Source organism: Grammomys surdaster, unplaced genomic scaffold, assembly GCF_004785775.1.
Source record: "Grammomys surdaster isolate TR1022 unplaced genomic scaffold, NIH_TR_1.0 125925, whole genome shotgun sequence".
Taxonomy (NCBI): Eukaryota; Metazoa; Chordata; class Mammalia; order Rodentia; family Muridae; genus Grammomys; species Grammomys surdaster.
The window spans coordinates 2012007-2028975 of NW_021620749.1; the positions used below are offsets into that span (position 1 = coordinate 2012007).

At 41.7% G+C, this 16969-nt stretch overlaps 1 protein-coding gene across 2 annotated transcripts in view; it reads left to right on the forward strand.

Moving 5' to 3' along the window:
* Positions 1-16217, forward strand: part of Brwd1 (bromodomain and WD repeat domain containing 1) — a 91032-nt gene extending 74815 nt beyond the window's left edge. Inside the window, exons 38-42 of one of the 2 annotated variants that reach the window (XM_028752554.1) lie at positions 670-896; positions 3288-3455; positions 3718-4563; positions 5046-5966; positions 14676-16217. In XM_028752554.1, the coding sequence (XP_028608387.1) occupies positions 670-896; positions 3288-3455; positions 3718-4563; positions 5046-5966; positions 14676-15052 (2539 nt within the window). In that variant the 3' untranslated portion in view covers positions 15053-16217. Of the gene's footprint in view, positions 1-669; positions 897-3287; positions 3456-3717; positions 4564-5045; positions 5967-11511; positions 11556-14675 lie in introns of those variants that run through there. The other variant, XM_028752555.1, reaches the window with a different exon arrangement.
* Positions 16218-16969: the final 752 nt, after the last annotated feature.

Here is a 16969-nt window from a genome sequence, read left to right on the forward strand (position 1 = left end):
TTTGGTTTTTCGAGACAGGGTTTCTCTGTAGTCCTGGCTGTCCTGGAACTCACTCTGTAGACCAGGCTGGCCTCAAACTCAGAAATCCACCTGCTTCTGCCTCCCAAGTGCTGGGATTAAAGGCGTGTGCCACCACTGCCTGGCCTGAACTCATCTTCTTATGTGTATGTTATTTTCTTTAGCTGTCTTCAAAATTGGTCCTTCTTTTCTTTTTTCCTCCCACCTCAATCCTTCCCTCCCTCCCACCAGAGGAGTAGGTTAGGAGTTACTGAGTTTATATTACTTGGGAGTTTATCCATTTCTATGGACATTAAGTGTGATTTGTCAAATTTGGAAAGGTTTTATTGTCCTGTTTCTTAAAGCATTTTTTTTTCCTGTCTTTTTGTTTTTTTTTTTATTTCCTCCTTTTGGGACTAGATTCTCCGATTAATTGAATCATTGGTTCATTCCTTCAAAATTGACTATAACTGTCAAGTTTAGAGTAAGGAAATATTTGCAATAACAGTCCATGCCAGAATACTATTAGTAATGCATATTTTAGTACTTGGTTTATGTGTTTTTTTTTCTCTCATTAAGAAACAATATAATGTGCCTTTATCCTGATGTTCTCTGCCCATTTACTTTTCTGTTTTATTAATAATTATTTCTCTTGTTTATACTTTTTGCCAGAAATGTCAAACAGAAGCAGTTTAAATCTCAGACAAAAGTAATTCCACAGTTGATGTGTCCTCCTTCTCAGTCTACCTCCAGTAAGGTACCTTTGTCTGCAACCCGCAAGACAAGTGCTGGTGTCTCTTCAGGCTTTACTTCTGGGGACTCTTCAGATTCTGCAGGATCATTAGAAAGAGTGAGAAGACCCAGACCTGAAGCACTCAGGAGTGGTTCTGTGCTGTTTGGTGAGGAATTGAATGCACTCAACTTTGAGCATCCTTGTTTGTAGACTGCTAACTACTGTTGGGTTAGAAACAGCCTTGGCACTGCGGTCTAGACAGGATTAACAGAGTTGGAAGATTTACATGTTTTTGCTAAGATTGGTGTTTTTGAAACAGGGTTTCTATCTTTGGCTGTCTTAGAACTTTTGCTCTGTAGATTAGGCTAGCCTTGAACTCTGAGATCCACCTGCGTCCCAAGTGCTAGAATTAAAGGACTGTGCACCACTGCTCAGCTACAAAGTATATTTTAAATGACAACTGTAAAAGTACTGATAGTCATTTGAGAGCTGATATCCCGAAGTACACTGTCGCCTCTTTGGGCCGTTGCTGTTTTGATAACTATGAACAGATGCAATTCTGTATAGCTTTGTGCAGTGAGGGTGCTAGTTCCACCTAGGATTCACTGTGTTCTATGTTGACAGTAATGTCATATGCAATATCAAATATTGCATTTAGTGCTGTTAATGCTATTGAGAAACAGATCCACAGATTGGGAAGAAAGTGGCCTGTGGAAAAAGTCAAGCTGGCGCCCTTACCTTCCAGGGTGTATGGATGCAGCCACTGAGTCCCACGTATGTAGGAGTAGGAGACTGGGAGACCTTCTCTGTCTTAGGATTTATTTTGCTGTGATAATACAGGCAAGTCTGGTGGGGACATGTTCTCAGTTAAGGCTCTCTGCTCTAGTACACTTCACTTCTTGTTTGCTTGTTATATAGATACATCAGTGTTCAACTAGAACCTTTTTGTTTTTTTCTCATTTGTTCCTAAGATGGCATATGAATATTAATTTTACAGTGTAAAACAACCCAAATTTTTTTTTTTAAGGATTTATTTTTTATTTTATGCATATGAGTACCACCACCATTGCTCTCTTCAGACACACCAGAAGAGGGCACCAGACCCCATTACAGATGGTTGTGAGCCACTATGTGGTTTCTGGGAATTAAACTCAGGACCTCTGGAAGAGCAGTCAGTGCTCTTAACCGCTGAGCCATCTCTCCCGCCTACAACCCAACTTTTAAGAAGTCTCCGTAGTCTTTAAGCATTCAAATACTTTGAAAGTTAAGTCTCTTAAAATATCCCACCTCTTTCAAAGTTCAAAATCTCTAAAATATCTAAAGTCTTTTAACTGTGAGTTCCTGTAAAATCAAGAATCAGTTATACCTTGATGTTCAGCCCAAAGCAAAATCAAAATTCCCAGTGTTAAAGGTTTAGTGCTTTATGTCTGGGGCCCACTCATGTAACCGCCCGAGCTGCCTCATGTTTGGGGGTCACTTTGTAACTGCCCGTTCTGCTCCTCCGGTCCGCAGGTCAGGGTCTAGCAAGAGAAAGAGTGGGGATGGAGACACGAAGAATGGAGACAAGACAGGGAGTCTGATTAAGTCTTGTTTATTGAAAGGAAATCCTGGGTATTTATACCCTTTACCACAGAGCCTGTCGTCGTAGGCTCAGACGAGGTCCACTCCATAGCTATTGCTGTTTTTGGTTGTCTTAAACTGTAGCTGGGCCACACCTTCACCAGTAGCCTCTCTTTGAGCTCTCTTATCCTCCTGCCTCTGCCTCAACCTTGGCTAAAGGCATGTGCTTCAGTGAGGGATCATTGCTGCAGTAAAACATGACAACCTAGAGTAGCTTTTATCAGTGAAGGTGTCGCTGCTGCAGTAAGACACGACAACCCAGAACAGCTTTTAGGAGGGAAGGTGTGTTTGCTGTGGGGTACTCAGGTCATCCATCACTGGGGGCGGGGGAGGGGGGAGGGTTAGTTTTTAGGAAGTGATGGAGGGGAGTGCTGCTTATTGGCTGGCCCCTCTTGACTTTGTCAGCCTGCTTTCTCAGGAGCCCCACATCAGTCATCAATTAAGAAAATTTCCCACAGTCTTGTCCACAGGGCAACCTGTGGTTTTTGTGGGGCTGGAGATGTAGCTCGGGTAAGAGCACTGGCTGTTCTTCGAGGGGTCCTGAGTTCAGTCCCCATCTGTAATGAAGTCTGGTGCCCTCTTCTTGCCTGTAGGCATACATGTAAACAGAACATTGTATATATAGTAATAAAATAAATCTGTTTAGAGAAAATAAGTTTTTGCATTTTCTCTGTATTCATGTGTACTACATAGATGCCTGGTGCCCACAGAGGCCAGAAGAGGTCATCAGATCCCCGGAACTGGAGTTACAGGCAGTTATGGGCAGTTGCCATGGGGGTAGTGGGGACTGAACTTGGTTCTTCTGCAAGAACAACAAGTGCTCTCTTACTGATCCATCTCTCAAACACCAAGTATAAATTAAACTATCAAATGCAAGACAATGTTTGCTTAAGTGGGCATAGATAGGAGTCCATGAATCTTTTTTATTTTTTTATAGGAAGTGAAATGGAAGATTTCTTAGCTACCTCTTCATCTTCTTCAGCGTCAAATAGTTCAGAGGAAAGCAAAGCGAGCTCTGGACCTCGAGAGTGCTCCTTGCGCAGTGGCGTGTTGAGGAGCAGCAACCTCAGGGTGACCAGAACAAGAGCTGCTCGGAGAAAAGCTGGTCAGTGAGAGCAAGTGGTCTTGATTTAACTAATCATTGTTGATTGGCATAATTGAATTCATCTAGATGTGATAGTGTCTCTTAAGCTCAACATGTGGCGATCCTTACAGAAGCATTTCAAAACTTTGTATGTCTGGGGTCTCCTTAGGAAGCTGAGGCAGGACATATAGTAGAAAAGAGGCCAGCGTGGCCTACATGTGTAGCATAGCATGACTGGACTAAGAAAAGACTTCTTTAATTGTATTACTTTATTTATTTCCAGGTTCTGTTTCTTTAGAAAATGGATGTGGCAGAAAAGCCACTCGGAAGAGAGTCTACTTAAGTGATTCTGATAACAATTCAGTGGAAACAGATGAGACTCTGAAAAATAAGGCTGGAAGCAGTCGGAAAGTTCTCCGGAAGTGTGCTGCTGTTGCCGCCAGCAAGATAAAGTTGATGAGTGATGCAGAAGATTCGAGCTCGGAGAGCACCTGCTCTGGGCGGAAGCTGCCACATCGAAACGCATCAGCTGTGGCCAGGAAAAAGTTGCTACACAACTCTGATGATCAGAGCCTTAAGTCAGAGACTGAAGAACTGAAAGACCAGAACCAAGCACTGTTGACGTCCAGTCCCCATGCTGTCCAGAACAGCAACAGTGACTCGGAGTCAGACAGTGACTTGCGAGTAGCCCGGAAGACCTGGCATGCTAATGGTTGCTCATCCCACACTACAGCAACATGCAAAACCAAATCTCGTCCAATAGAGTCTTCTGAGGAAGAGTCCAGATGTCACGGATCGGATCATGGGCCCAGCAGCACTGCTGACCCTTCAACATCTGGACAGAAACTTGGGGCAGATAGCATCTCTGAGGAAGCTGACTCTGAACCAGAAAGCAGTGCATTATGCAAGAATACACATTTGTTTAAGAAAGCCAAGATCTTGAGTGATTCAGAAGACTGTGAGGAAAAGTCGGGAGAGAGGAGAGGTCCTGAAATGGAAGAAACCTCAGTTTCTGAAGCCTTGAGGGAAGCTGTTGTTGCTCCCCGGTGTCTGTCATACCATGGATCTGAGACTGATATGGAATCTGATGGCAGTACAGTGAGAGAGAAATCACACAGCAATGTGAACGGTAATCTCAGACCCTCCCCTGGTCACTAACTTATCCCTTCCTCCTCTTCCACAGGATAATACTGTTCCCTTCTGTAGACTTCATTTAACCAGCTATTCTTACTGGTTGAACACTAGCCTTTTGTTTGTCTTTTCTGTTCTCATGCCTAGTGCTTTATCACTGTTGGTCAATCTTGGCCTTAACTATTCGATGAAAGATTCTACTTTGAATGTTGGTAATATTTTATTAGAGATGAGCACTTGCACACACCATGGTAGTGACTGGAACAATTTTCTTAAGCCTACCTGTTGAGATTGTCTTTGGTGAGGATTGTGAGAGTTCTTAGTGGGGGAAATCACTGCTAAGGACCAGTTTATTTCCTGCCATCTAATATAACCTCACTATGTTGCTAAGAAATCTACATTTAAATTGTCTTAAATGTTAAACATTTAATTATTACTTTAGAAATTCTTAAATATTAAAAGAATACTCTTAATTTTTAGATTCTGTATCACAAGAGAATGGACAAAGAAAGAAAGTTTCGAGGAAAAGATTCTGTTCCAGTGACTCGGAAAGTAATCTACAGGTAATTCCGAAGTCACCCAAAGACAAAAGCAGCCCCTTGAGGATTACTCGAAGTGCTAGTCTGGCTACTGATAAAATGAAACCTGCAAGTGATGCAGAAGATGTCAGCCTAGAAAGCATGTGTACTCAAAGCAAAAGGAGAAGGAAAAAGCCCGTTCGATTTGCTTGTACCACAGCAAAGACGATGGTGAGCAGTGAGGAGAAACATGCACAAGTGCCAGAGGAACAGCCTGCCTGCAGGAGCAAGCTCCCTGAGCCTGGACGCCAAGGTAGTGCAGAAAATGCCAGTCAGGCTGCAAGTGTGGACTTGGGTTCTGAAGGGAGGGCCAGTTTTGAGCAAACAAAAAGCATACAGACCAGGCAAATGGGCGGTGTCTGCATAAAGCCACCTCCTAAAACTCCAAGCTCCTCTGCTGGGCCTTCTCAGGAAGATTCCAAAAGCCAAACCCTGGATAATGAGATTAGCTTGTCTTCTGAGTCGGTTTTGGCCCAGAAAGCTACTATAGAGAATAACTTTGAAGAAGAACTGAACTATGGGTTAAGAAGGTGGAACGGCAGAAGGCTCAGGACATACGGGAAAGCCCCGCTCAGTAGGACAGCACAAGTTACTCCCAGTCCACAGGCATCAGCAGAGGTTGGGGTGAAGAGGAGGAGAGTGAATCCTGAGGTAGATGGTGAGGACATGCCCGCACAAATGGGGAGTTCAGGATGCGGACCTGACACCAGTCCCAAGTCATCAGACGTGGGGTCAGAAACTGAATCTGAGGTTGATTGTACTGATAACACAAAAACCCAAAGGAAGAAGAAAAGGAAAGGGAAAGCAAGAGTGCCTAGCACAGGTAAACCCTCCACATCTCACCCACCTAAACCTGCACGACATCAGAGACAGAGGAAATGTCCTAGGTTAAATGTGGATGACAATGACTGGGAGGATTTGGACTATGCAAAAGCTAAAAGAGTTGTTCGGCGCTCAAAAATAAAAACGAGAAATCAGGGTAGGAGAACGGTGAGATACCACGATGGGGAAGACGATAGAAGCATAGAGAGCACACTGGAGCTCGCTGACCGCACCTTACGACCTTGAGAGCCAGTGTGCTCAGCAGACTGACTGGAGTGCACTGTGAAAGCTGGCTTACAATTCAGGGAATATATTTATATTTTTCTATGAAAAGTTGTGAATGTGACTAAATCATGACTGTTACTTTTATTTGCACTTGCTGGTTTTTGAAGCAGCATTCAGCACAGGTGCCAAAATATGCTTCATATTGGGGGCAGATCTACTTTGACAGTATTGACTACACACAGCAAGAGTTGGGAGACACGTTCAACACTAGACAACTGGGTTATCCAAACCAGTGAGCATTACTTTTGTGGTAGCAGTGTCACACAGTTATTTTCTGATTTTATCCAGAGGTGGTAGTTTCTAAACCCCTGCCATGTAGTAGGAGAAAAACCCATGTGACCTATGTTTACAGAATCTTTATAAATATTATGTGCATACTGACATTATAATCATGGCAAGGGTAACCATGATTAGTAGTAGGCAAGGCACCTACCACTTTTATTTGATATATATATCAAGGATATATATATCTCCATCCTTTCCCTGGAGACTTGAGTAGAACACATTATACCTTATATATCTGGTAATTTTTATTGACATGGCTTCTACTCCCCCCCCCATTATTGGTTGGTTTTTTTCTTTTCTCTTTTTTGTTTTTGTTTTTTTGTTTTTTTTTGCAAACCTGATGACTTTCATGTTTATAAACTTGAATTTATAAAGTGCTTGTAAATTATTTTACCTGTTTTGGAGTGCATATTTTAAAGGTCTAATTTGAGAACATAGTCATAGTATTTTCTTTTAGATTTTGTTTACTGACAAATTGTTGGTTTTTGTCCAAGATCTACTTTCCTTTAGGATTCACCAAATTCTTGCTCTTCCGTAATCTTACTCTGAAGTAGAGAGGTTTGTGTGCCTTAGATTTAGGGAAAGTGTTCTTTAACAAGAGTGTGTGGGGCTAACGGTATTTCAGTTCTGTGTTGATTTCCCTTTGTCAGACTGTAGACTTGAGAGTGCAGTTGTAAATCCTGTCTGTGTAGGGAGACAGTTGAGTGTCGTTCTCCATTCCTGAGCTTGTGCTGCCCAGTGAGCATCCTTTGCTTGGGACAACTGAGTGGATCTTTGTTATAATGACCCCTAGAGGAAGGAGCACAGTGATTCTGAAATCCTTTTGAAGTGAAATGTCACATCATCCCAAATACCACAGAACACTTCATTTTTAGCCAGGATCTTTTCTTTAATGGATTGATTTATTTTTGGTCTACTGGTGTAGCTCTTCCCAGTGAGTTTCTCCTTGAAAAGCTTCCCATGAGTGAAAAGAGATGTAGTGTACACACTTTGAGGTGCTTTCGACTTAGTTGTGTTTGGTTTCATACACAAGCCACTCTTTCTCCTGTTTTCTCAAGGTGGCAGATAAAGAAAAGCATGTGCTACTCTCCAGTGTCCTCTTTGTTCTCATGTCTCATGGATTTCATTTGACATGGTAGGCAGTATTCTTTCTGTTCCCATGCAAGAGATAAGATGGTTTTGGACATTTCCAGCAGTGGTTGGTAGGTACCTCTGTTTCTCTTGGATAGAGAACTCTGTTAAGCTGTTTTCTTTAGAGCTCTTACTAGACTGATGTAAGGGACACAGACTGAGTCAGCTGTCTTTGACTATTGACTGAAACTGCGTTTGACTCCCATTATGTCCCTCAGGCTTATAACTCCATGTTTACCATTATCTGCAAAATGGCACCCACAATTCCACAAGTATATGTGCCATGTTCTCTTTTACAAAGTTTGGGTTTTATACACAGAGCTGTTCTCATTTTGGGACTAAGTGTTAGCTGGTTATTGATTGTCTAGTCAAACACTCCTTTCTGACCCTTTGGTCCAGTTGTGTAGAAGGATGCTTGGTTTCATCAGATTAGGGTCTGTCAGGGAGCACAAGTGGACCTGGTGACCTTGGTTGTGGTTGACAGTGGCTCTCAACTTGGGAAGTCAAGTTGTGGGCTTGTGAAGAAGTATGTGTGGGGTTTTGCTTTCCTTTTTTCTTCTTGGTTATGGTGCTATTTCTAACATTAACTTTGAATATGTGACACACTCCTAAGTACCATTAAGGATGATTAACAATAGTTATGATGTTTACATTGAGCACTAGGTGTTTGAAATGCGCAGGGATTTAATGCACAGATGTACTTTAATGTTTAGGATCAGTCTGTCTTTTTGAGAAAGTTATAAGGTGAATGTGAACTGGTCCAGAAATAAGTGCTCTAGCTTCTGTTGCACTTGAAGTAGTTAGCGGCGTGTAAGTAAAAGGAGCCTTTTCCTACTCTAGTTTTGTATGTCCAAAGTCCTGTGATTTTATTCATTCATTTTTAAAAGAAGTTTGAAGTATTCAGGATTTTTTTTTTTACTTTGAAAGATTACTATTACCAAGCATATTAAGAAAAAAAGATTTAAAAGGATTTCCCCCTTATATCTTATTTTAAAAGGTGTACTCACAATGTGTAGTAATTTATGAATAAAAAGAAAATGTGTCGCATTTCCAGGTAATTCTAGGGTGGTCATTGTTGTTTTGTTTTTTTTAAAGTGGAAAACCTCTGATCAAATAATGTCTGAAGTTAGTGTGATCTTGGAAATTGTGATACAGGTTTCCTAGAGAAGTTGGTTTCGAGTAAGACATGGTTTTGAAAAGCACTTCAAGACCTAGAACAACAATGTATCAGGTTTATAAATAGGTCCATTCAGTGTCACCAGAGGTTTCCATTACAGACAGGTCCATACAGTACCACCAGAGAGAGCTACACTGCCTACAGTCACATGTCACTACGCCTTTGACCTCATTTATGGCTTTTAGGGTAAGAATGGGTTCACACCACAGTCCTAGTTTCTGTGGTGGTCTTTTTCTTAAATCACTGTACTGTATGATATAAAAATTGACATGGATTTTACTCTCTCGTCACTATACAAGTTGAATGTGATTGTGTCAACTGAAAAAAGACATCTGAGGTTTGTAAGGAAGTAGAATGCAGAACATTAAAGATGCACGAGATGCTTTGTTTTCCCTTCCCCTCCACTGTCCTGATTCGCCAGGAACAAACTCACAGGCCCAAGATGGGCTTTTCTTTGTTCTTTAATGGTTGAAGTAACCAGCTCCATTCTTTGATCATTAAGCCAGCATGTTTCAGATACCTTACAGTTATTACCAAGACCACAGGGTTTTCTCACGGTGTAGAGATCACAGTTAATTCCTCTAGTGTGCTGGATTGTAAAGGAGCTTGTAGAGCCTTCCTCCTGTTAGTGAGTACTGAAGTTTAAACCCTCAGCTTTGGCTGTGGAGAGCAGGGAGTAATAAAGTAGAAACTCTAATTGGCACCATAGTGGTTTAAATCTCTGCCCGTTCAGTGTTCTGTAATGTACTGACCAAACCAGATCTGCTAGAGCAAGGGGAAAATGAGGTGGTGTGGACTCTTAGCTAGATTAGTTGTGAGTCCCTCGTGCAGCTCATATTGTCACTAAAGGAGGGAAAGTAAAGGTAAAGGGGGGTACGCTGGTTAACCTAACTAGGTTAGTTGTGAGTCCCACATGCAACTCAATGTCACTAAGGGAGGACTGAGAGTAAAGAGTATGATGATGGGGCTGTGTTGTGTGTTCTTACATCTTAAACATTTTGAGATTCTTACAAAGTCTTCCTAAGGACACCTGGGAATTCTCAACATTAAAGAGTTTGTTTTTTTTGTTTTTGTTTGTTTTTGTTTTTTAAACAGTCTCTTGTATAATCTGCAAAGCTTGTGTCTAATATCACATTGATTTGAAAATTACCTCCTTACCTGGTGTCTTCTTGATCAAGGCTTCACTTGATGATTATGTCAGTCAAAGCCTTAAAGTCTGGCTCCTACAAGACTCATTGTCTCTCATTGACACTGTGAATGAGCGAGGCTCTGCTGAAGTTTATTATAGGTGGGCTTGTTACACTTCCTGAATATATGGTAAAGACTAGGGTTTTTTGTTGTTTTTATTTTTAATTAAGGCTTATTAGTATTTTAAAATTTCATTTTATGTATATGTGTTTCCCTGCATGTATGTCTGCATCATGTGTGTGTACTGCCCACAGAGGCCAGAAGAGTGGTAGCTATCAGATCCCCTGGGACTGGGGTTGATGGTCATGTCGGTGCTGGGAACTGAATCTAGGTCCTCTAGAAGAACAGCCAGTTCCCTTAATTGCTGAGCCATTTTTGAGACACAGTTGTCTTCAAGAGTATATGTAGTAGCCTTGGCGGCCTGAAACTCACAGAAGTCCATTTGCCTTTACTTCCTCAATTCTGGGTTAAAGGCCAAGCTACCACAAGCAGTTTATTATAAAGCCTTTGAATTGGTCAAGTGTCAGCCTTAACTTCCTAATTTTAACAGGGTCAGTTATGGACTGCATGGACTATAGCGGTCCACCTCCATCCTTCAGTCACACAGGGAGTTTAGACATTTGTACATTTTCATCAGTGTTTCAAGGCTAAGAGGACCTTTAACTTTCTATTTTTTTAAAAGATTTATGTGTGTGACTACAGTTTTGCTGTCTTCAGACACACCTGAAGAAGGCACTGGATCTCATTACAGATGGTTGTGAGCCACCCTGTGGTTGCAGAGAATTGAACTGAGGACTTCTGGAAGAGCAGTCAGTGCTCTTAACCACTAAGTCATCTCTTTAGTTTCTAAATATAAAGTGATCCTTGGATTTTGTGCTATTGTTCATTTGTGCTGTGCAGTACTCAGTATAGGGCTCTGTTAGATGATCCAAGTCCCTATGGGCAGATTTTTAAAGTGTTCTCCCACATATTTGAAACAAAATACAGTACATGGGATACACCTCAGGGCCTTACTCATAGGAGGTCAAAATGGCTGCCATGCTTCGAGCAAGTTAAAGGGTCTTTAAATACTTCCTTTGCAGTTCACCCAGATCTCCTATCAGTGGCTCTCCTCCAGACAGCTGTGGCCAGCAGCATTGCTAGTGTGAGCCTGGGAGTTGAACTGACTGGGAAGCCTTGCTTGAAACAGCCTGCTTTTCAGGAGAGTGAAAGCCCTTTATTTCTGATCTTGATCCTGTTCACAGTTTATAATGCTGAAGCATTGCTGGGAATATAACTGCCACCAACTCGTAACGTCTATTAGTTGCCTGTTTTCAAAGAATTAGGCACTGCTGTAAAAGAGCTACCTTAGATGTAGGCGCAATGAAAAGCCAAGTCATGTTGGTCACTGGCTAGCCACTGAACTGGTGAATGAGTTCACACTTGTTACAAAAGTCCATCTTTTGTTCTGTTGAAGAAGATAACCACTACACTGTTGCAGCTTTCCTACAGAACAGGAAGTGAGAACCTAATCACAGGACACTACCATCATATAGAGAAACGGCAGCTCAGGGGACGCTTCTGGAAGGAAGCTCCTGCTTTGAAAGGGTGAAAAGAACACTGTTCCAAGAGTTGGGATTTCATGACTCAGTTTCACTGTTGGTGAAGTGCAGGTGAGAGTAGTTTCCGGTTGTAGCAGCGTTTGTTTACAATTGTAGGGTACTCACTCGATTCACAAACACAGCCACCAGTAATACCAGGAACAAGTACACAGGAATCAGATAACTTCCATTTTGGCTTGGACACCATCTTTTTTTGTTTGTTTGTTTGTTTTTTGTTTTTGTTTTTTGAGACGGGGTTTCTCTGTATAGCCCTGGCTGTCCTGGAACTCACTCTGTAGACCAGGCTGGCCTCAAACTCAGAAATCCGCCTGCCTCTGCCTCCCAAGTGCTGGGATTAAAAGGCGTGTGCCACCACCGCCTGGCTGGACATCATCTTACTTTGACAAGTTTGTTTTTAGATACTTAAGAGATGCTGACCAGATTAACATTTTCAAATTTTTCCACACTACTGTCTTTTACTTTAGACTTGGGGAGACTCTGAGTACACTTGGAATATGAATAATCCTTGGAAAGCAGGGAGTAACATTTTAAGCAAAACAGTCCTGTCCATATCATTGTTTGTCCTTACCGTTCCCCGTTCTAAAACACAGATCTCTGGATTGCTGCTTGCCAGCCCTGTTTCTCTCGCTAGTTCTCAGCAGTGTGGTTGGTGCTGGGTACCCCATGCAGCTTCCTGCTCCTAACAGGTGGTTTCTGTGGAATACCCATTTGTTTGTCTTTGAACGTGAGACTTTCATCACCTGGAGTTCCTGTAGTGGAATTCTGGACTTTTCCCTACTTAGGGTATAAGTTAATTGAAGATCAAATCTACAGGGAACTTTAAAAAAAAAGTTTTTCTTTTCTACAGATTATTAGCTTTTCCCCTTTCTTGATTGGAAATATAAACATTAAAATGTCTTTTAAGAGTTTGCTTTAGTAGGTTGAAAAACTGTCAGCACAGGTTCTTCCAACACATTTGAAATAACTACTGCTAATTCTAATTCTTAGGAAGAGATTTTTAAGTTGTGATGGGGTTTTATCTAATACACATTACTGGGCATGAACCAACTGTCTTAGTTTTCTTAGTTTGCAGTGCATGGATGTCGTTATTTGGGTAGCATTTGCCCAAAAATAGATTTAATGTTCATTTTGCATTTGGTATTGATGGAGACACCAGCTTATAATTTTTCAAATTTTCAGAAAGTCCTCTGAAGGTAAAAACACCAGGGCACTTCATTCCTACAATGAAATAACATGCTCCTGGAGTGGTAGCAGACCACCCTAGTAAAAACACAGGAAGTTACATAACCCTAACCTTTGAGTGGATAGTCTCCTATTTGGAGGAGCATGTAGACGTCAGAGCTTTCAGGTGGATGTGGGCAGGCTGGGGGCTCTGGAAGAACAGCCATTGCTACCTTTTGTTTTCTGAGCCAGTTTCTCAGTGTAGCTCTGGCTGTCGTAGAACTAACTCTACAGGCTGGCCTAGAATTAAGAGATCTGCCTGCCTCCTTCCAAGTGGGAATGCTGGGATTAAAGGTTGCGTGCCACCACACCTGGTGCAAAACTAAATTTATTTGTAGTCAGATGACATGGGCAAGCAGCCAGGCCAAGCAAGCTTGCTTGATAGTAGCTGACCAAAATGCTGCCTTTTTCTGGGACTCAGTAACAAAGACAAATATTACCAAGTCTTCCAGACGCATACTAAAGTATGTGTTACTTTAGTGTTCTACCGGCTGTGTATTGATGTGGCTGTCACATTCATGTCTGGCTTTTCATGGGTGTAAGACTAGTTTTAAGAAAGCCCCAAATTTCAGCTGGTAGCAGATACATCAAAGAAGTGCTGAAACACTTTGACTTTGAGACTTCTGCCGGGCGGTGGTGGCGGTGGTGGCGCATGCCTTTAATCCCAGCACTTGGGAGGCAGAGGCAGGCAGATTTCTGAGTTCGAGGCTAGCCTGGTCTATAGAGTGAGTTCCAGGACAGCCAGGGCTACACAGAGAAACCCTGTCTCGAAAAAAAAAAAAAAAAGACTTTGAGACTTCTGCAGAAATAGATTTGAGCTCTCATGTCTGGCAGACAACTCTGCTCTCCAACCATCCTTGAACACTGCCAATGTCTGTGAAAGGGATCTGTGTTCCTCTTCAGTTTTTTTTTTGTTGTTGTTTTTGCCTAGCTCAGGTTCTGATAACCCCTTCACAATATTTAGCTCATCAAAAAATGTACTTTCTTAAAGGAACCGTTCCTTGAGCCCATAGTGCAGGTCCCAGTGCTTGTTGATTGCTGAGATAACCATTCACACATGGGCAGAAGGAATCTGCATCTGCCATATAATCCAAAAGTTTGAGGTTCCAGCTTCCCAGTCGTTTAAAGTGTTTTTAATATTGGAGAGAAGTTAAGATTAAGGCTGTGCTAAACTTTTGTCGAGTCAGTAGAGTTTCCTTTTGTACCAACTCGGCAATTTAAGTACTTGAATAAAGGAAATGCTGGTCTCGAGTCCATTGTCAGGAAGTGCTTCTTTCCTAGCATGCTGGGAAGGTACTTAGAGTGCTAATAAATATTTCAAAATAGTTTGAAGGAGGATTAGAAATGAAGCTCAGAAATGGGAACACATGGTCCCCTCCCCTCACCCTCCGCTCTCCTTCCTCTCCCCTCCCCTCCCCTCTCCTCTCCGATTCTCTCTTTGATTTCCTAGACAGGGTTTCTCTGTGTAGTTCTGGCTGTCCTGAAACTCACTCTGTAGAGCAAATCCACCTACCTCTGTCTCTCCAGTCAGTGCTGGGACTAAAGGTATCCGCCACCACCAGGCCTTTCCACTGTTAAATCTAAACATTTAAAAGTACTTTTAGGTGAGTGGCTTTATGAAGCTGAAGGTTTTCACCTCATTTTTGCGAGCTGTTACTGGAAATGACAGTGGTTGTTCTGTATAGGGAAGCAAATGGAAGCCATATGCCTGTCAAACTAGCTTTTTAATTGTTCATATAATTAAGACTGGCTCAGGGCTGTTGTTGAGGAGTGTATGTAGTACAAGATTCTGTATTTACATGAATTTTCACTCATTTTTCAGAATCTGTTCGTAAAGACAGAGAACCCCATACAAAAATGAGACTGAGACCATGTATGCTTAATGAGAAGGATGCAGTACAGATGCATAGTGACACCCCGAAAGCAAAAACGGTGCCTGAGAAAGTCCCCCGCAGATGTGCTGCCGTTGCTGCAAATAAAATAAAGACGATGTGTAATCTAAAAGAAGTGGTCTCAGGACCAGAGAATGTCGGCATTAGGACGAACAGCAGGAAACTGCCCTACCGACAAGCCTCTGCCGCGGCTAAGAAAAAGTTACTGAGTGTTTATAAAGAGGATGATGCACTCATACATTCAGAGAACGAAAAGGAGCTAGATCGTAGGCTGTTCAGATCCCGGAAAGAAAAAGCCCAGCCATGACTGAGGTAGAAAGGGTACCAGAAGTGTCAGCGCCTCCAATGCCTTCCCTGAAGTCCATTCCCAACCTTAAGCCGTCCCAGGACCTTTTTGAACAATTTTGTGAAAGCCTTTACTCTGGGTCAAAGTGGGATGACGGCTTCCAGTTAGCCCTACACAGCACAGCACGGGGTGTTCCAAGGAGGTAGGAGATTTTGTAGTCAGGTGAGAAGGCAAAAGGGCCCACTTTCTGTAAAGCAAGAGCTTGACTGTAGCTTGAATCTCTAGAGAAAAAGATGCAGATGAGATATATGGGGAAATGATGCTAATTTCAATGGTTTACAGTCTCAAGCCTAGGTCATTTCCAAAGGAGGGGGCAGTAAGCCCATTTGACTGCTGAATTTTAACTGGATCTGATACATGTAGTGCACGTCCCTGGGGACTAAACACAAAAAGAACTGGGGAGTCAATGCTGGAGTGTTACTGACTTCTGAAGAGGAGTGTGGGAAAGACTGTCATTAATGTCTTATTTATAACATTTGAATTCATACTGAATGATAGCTACCTGGTATGAGTAATTCAGGGAATGTATCTTTCTAAGAAAGCTCTCAATGTGACTATTACACTTTTTATTTCTTCCATGTAGCAGCAAAGATATAGAGGCCAGACTTGTAGTCAGAAAATAGAATAAGATGCACTCATTTCTTTAGGTGATACAGTTAAATCCTATTTCTTACGTTGCTCTACTGCTCCTTTAAAGTTAGAAATGTGAACACTGCAGGTTCATTTCAATCTCATGGACAAGCCAAGAGTCAGGAATTGGCAGAATCTGGTCATTGTGCTACAAATGCTTTGCCTGTAGAGGGTGTGGTCTTTAGTTCATGGCTATTTGTTGACATTAAGGTCACCAGATGTGACCTGTGAATGTACTGTCAAGTCTTTATGTTACTGGAGAAAGTTGTCCTCAACACTGTTTTTCCAATTAAAAATAGCTGTGACTATTAGGCATAATTTGCATGTGTAAACCAAAAAAAAAATGAAACCTAGGGGTGTGTATTTTTTCATTAACAGTAATGCACATTTTTCAGTTACATGTATGGCCAAAGTGTCCAGATTACTTGAGAAACTTGTTTGTGGTTGCATGCCTGCTTAAAACAAACAGAAACACAACTCAGAATATTCTAACATAGTGTGTGTCTTTTTGTAACTCACTTTGAAATCTTCAGCATCTTGCCACAAGCACAGGAAGAATTCCCTTCCTCTTCTTCGGTGCATGGGTTTGACTTCTTCTTTTTCTTTTTTTTTTTTTTTTTTTTGAGCTTTAATGAAAAATTTAAATGTTCAATCCAAAATGTCATAAAATTACTTATTGGGCAATCATATCCTCAAGAAATGCCATGAAATGGAAATATATCGGTCTTATGAAGACGTGAATTTTGGCAGTGTGAATTGAAGGTTTGAATTTACAGTTTGCTGTGTGGTAGGACTACTCTCTGTCACCATCTGATCTAGCCTTTCATAATGGAATCCCTTTCTGGTTTAGCCTTTAATTGGAACATATTTTTATTTACCCTTTAAAGTGTTGGGTCTCTTTATTGTGACTGAATGGAATAACCCTCTTGTAAAAATCCCTCCTGGAAAAGTGTGCTTAGCCATCACTTCCATATGGTTTACAACCATGTTTCAGATTTCTGTAAATGCTTTTTTTTTCATGTGTGATTGAGAAATCAAATCAGCAAAATATCAGTTTAAGAAACATACAAAGAGAAAGCCAGGTAAATTTGTCCTTCAGCTCACATCAACTAACCTTGGAGTCCGAGTCCAGTTTTTTTTTTTTTCTTTTTTTGGGTTTTTCGAGACAGGATTTCTCTGTGTAGCCCTGCCTGTCCTGGAACTCACTCTGTAGACCAGGCTGGCCTCGAACTCAGAAATCTGCCTGCC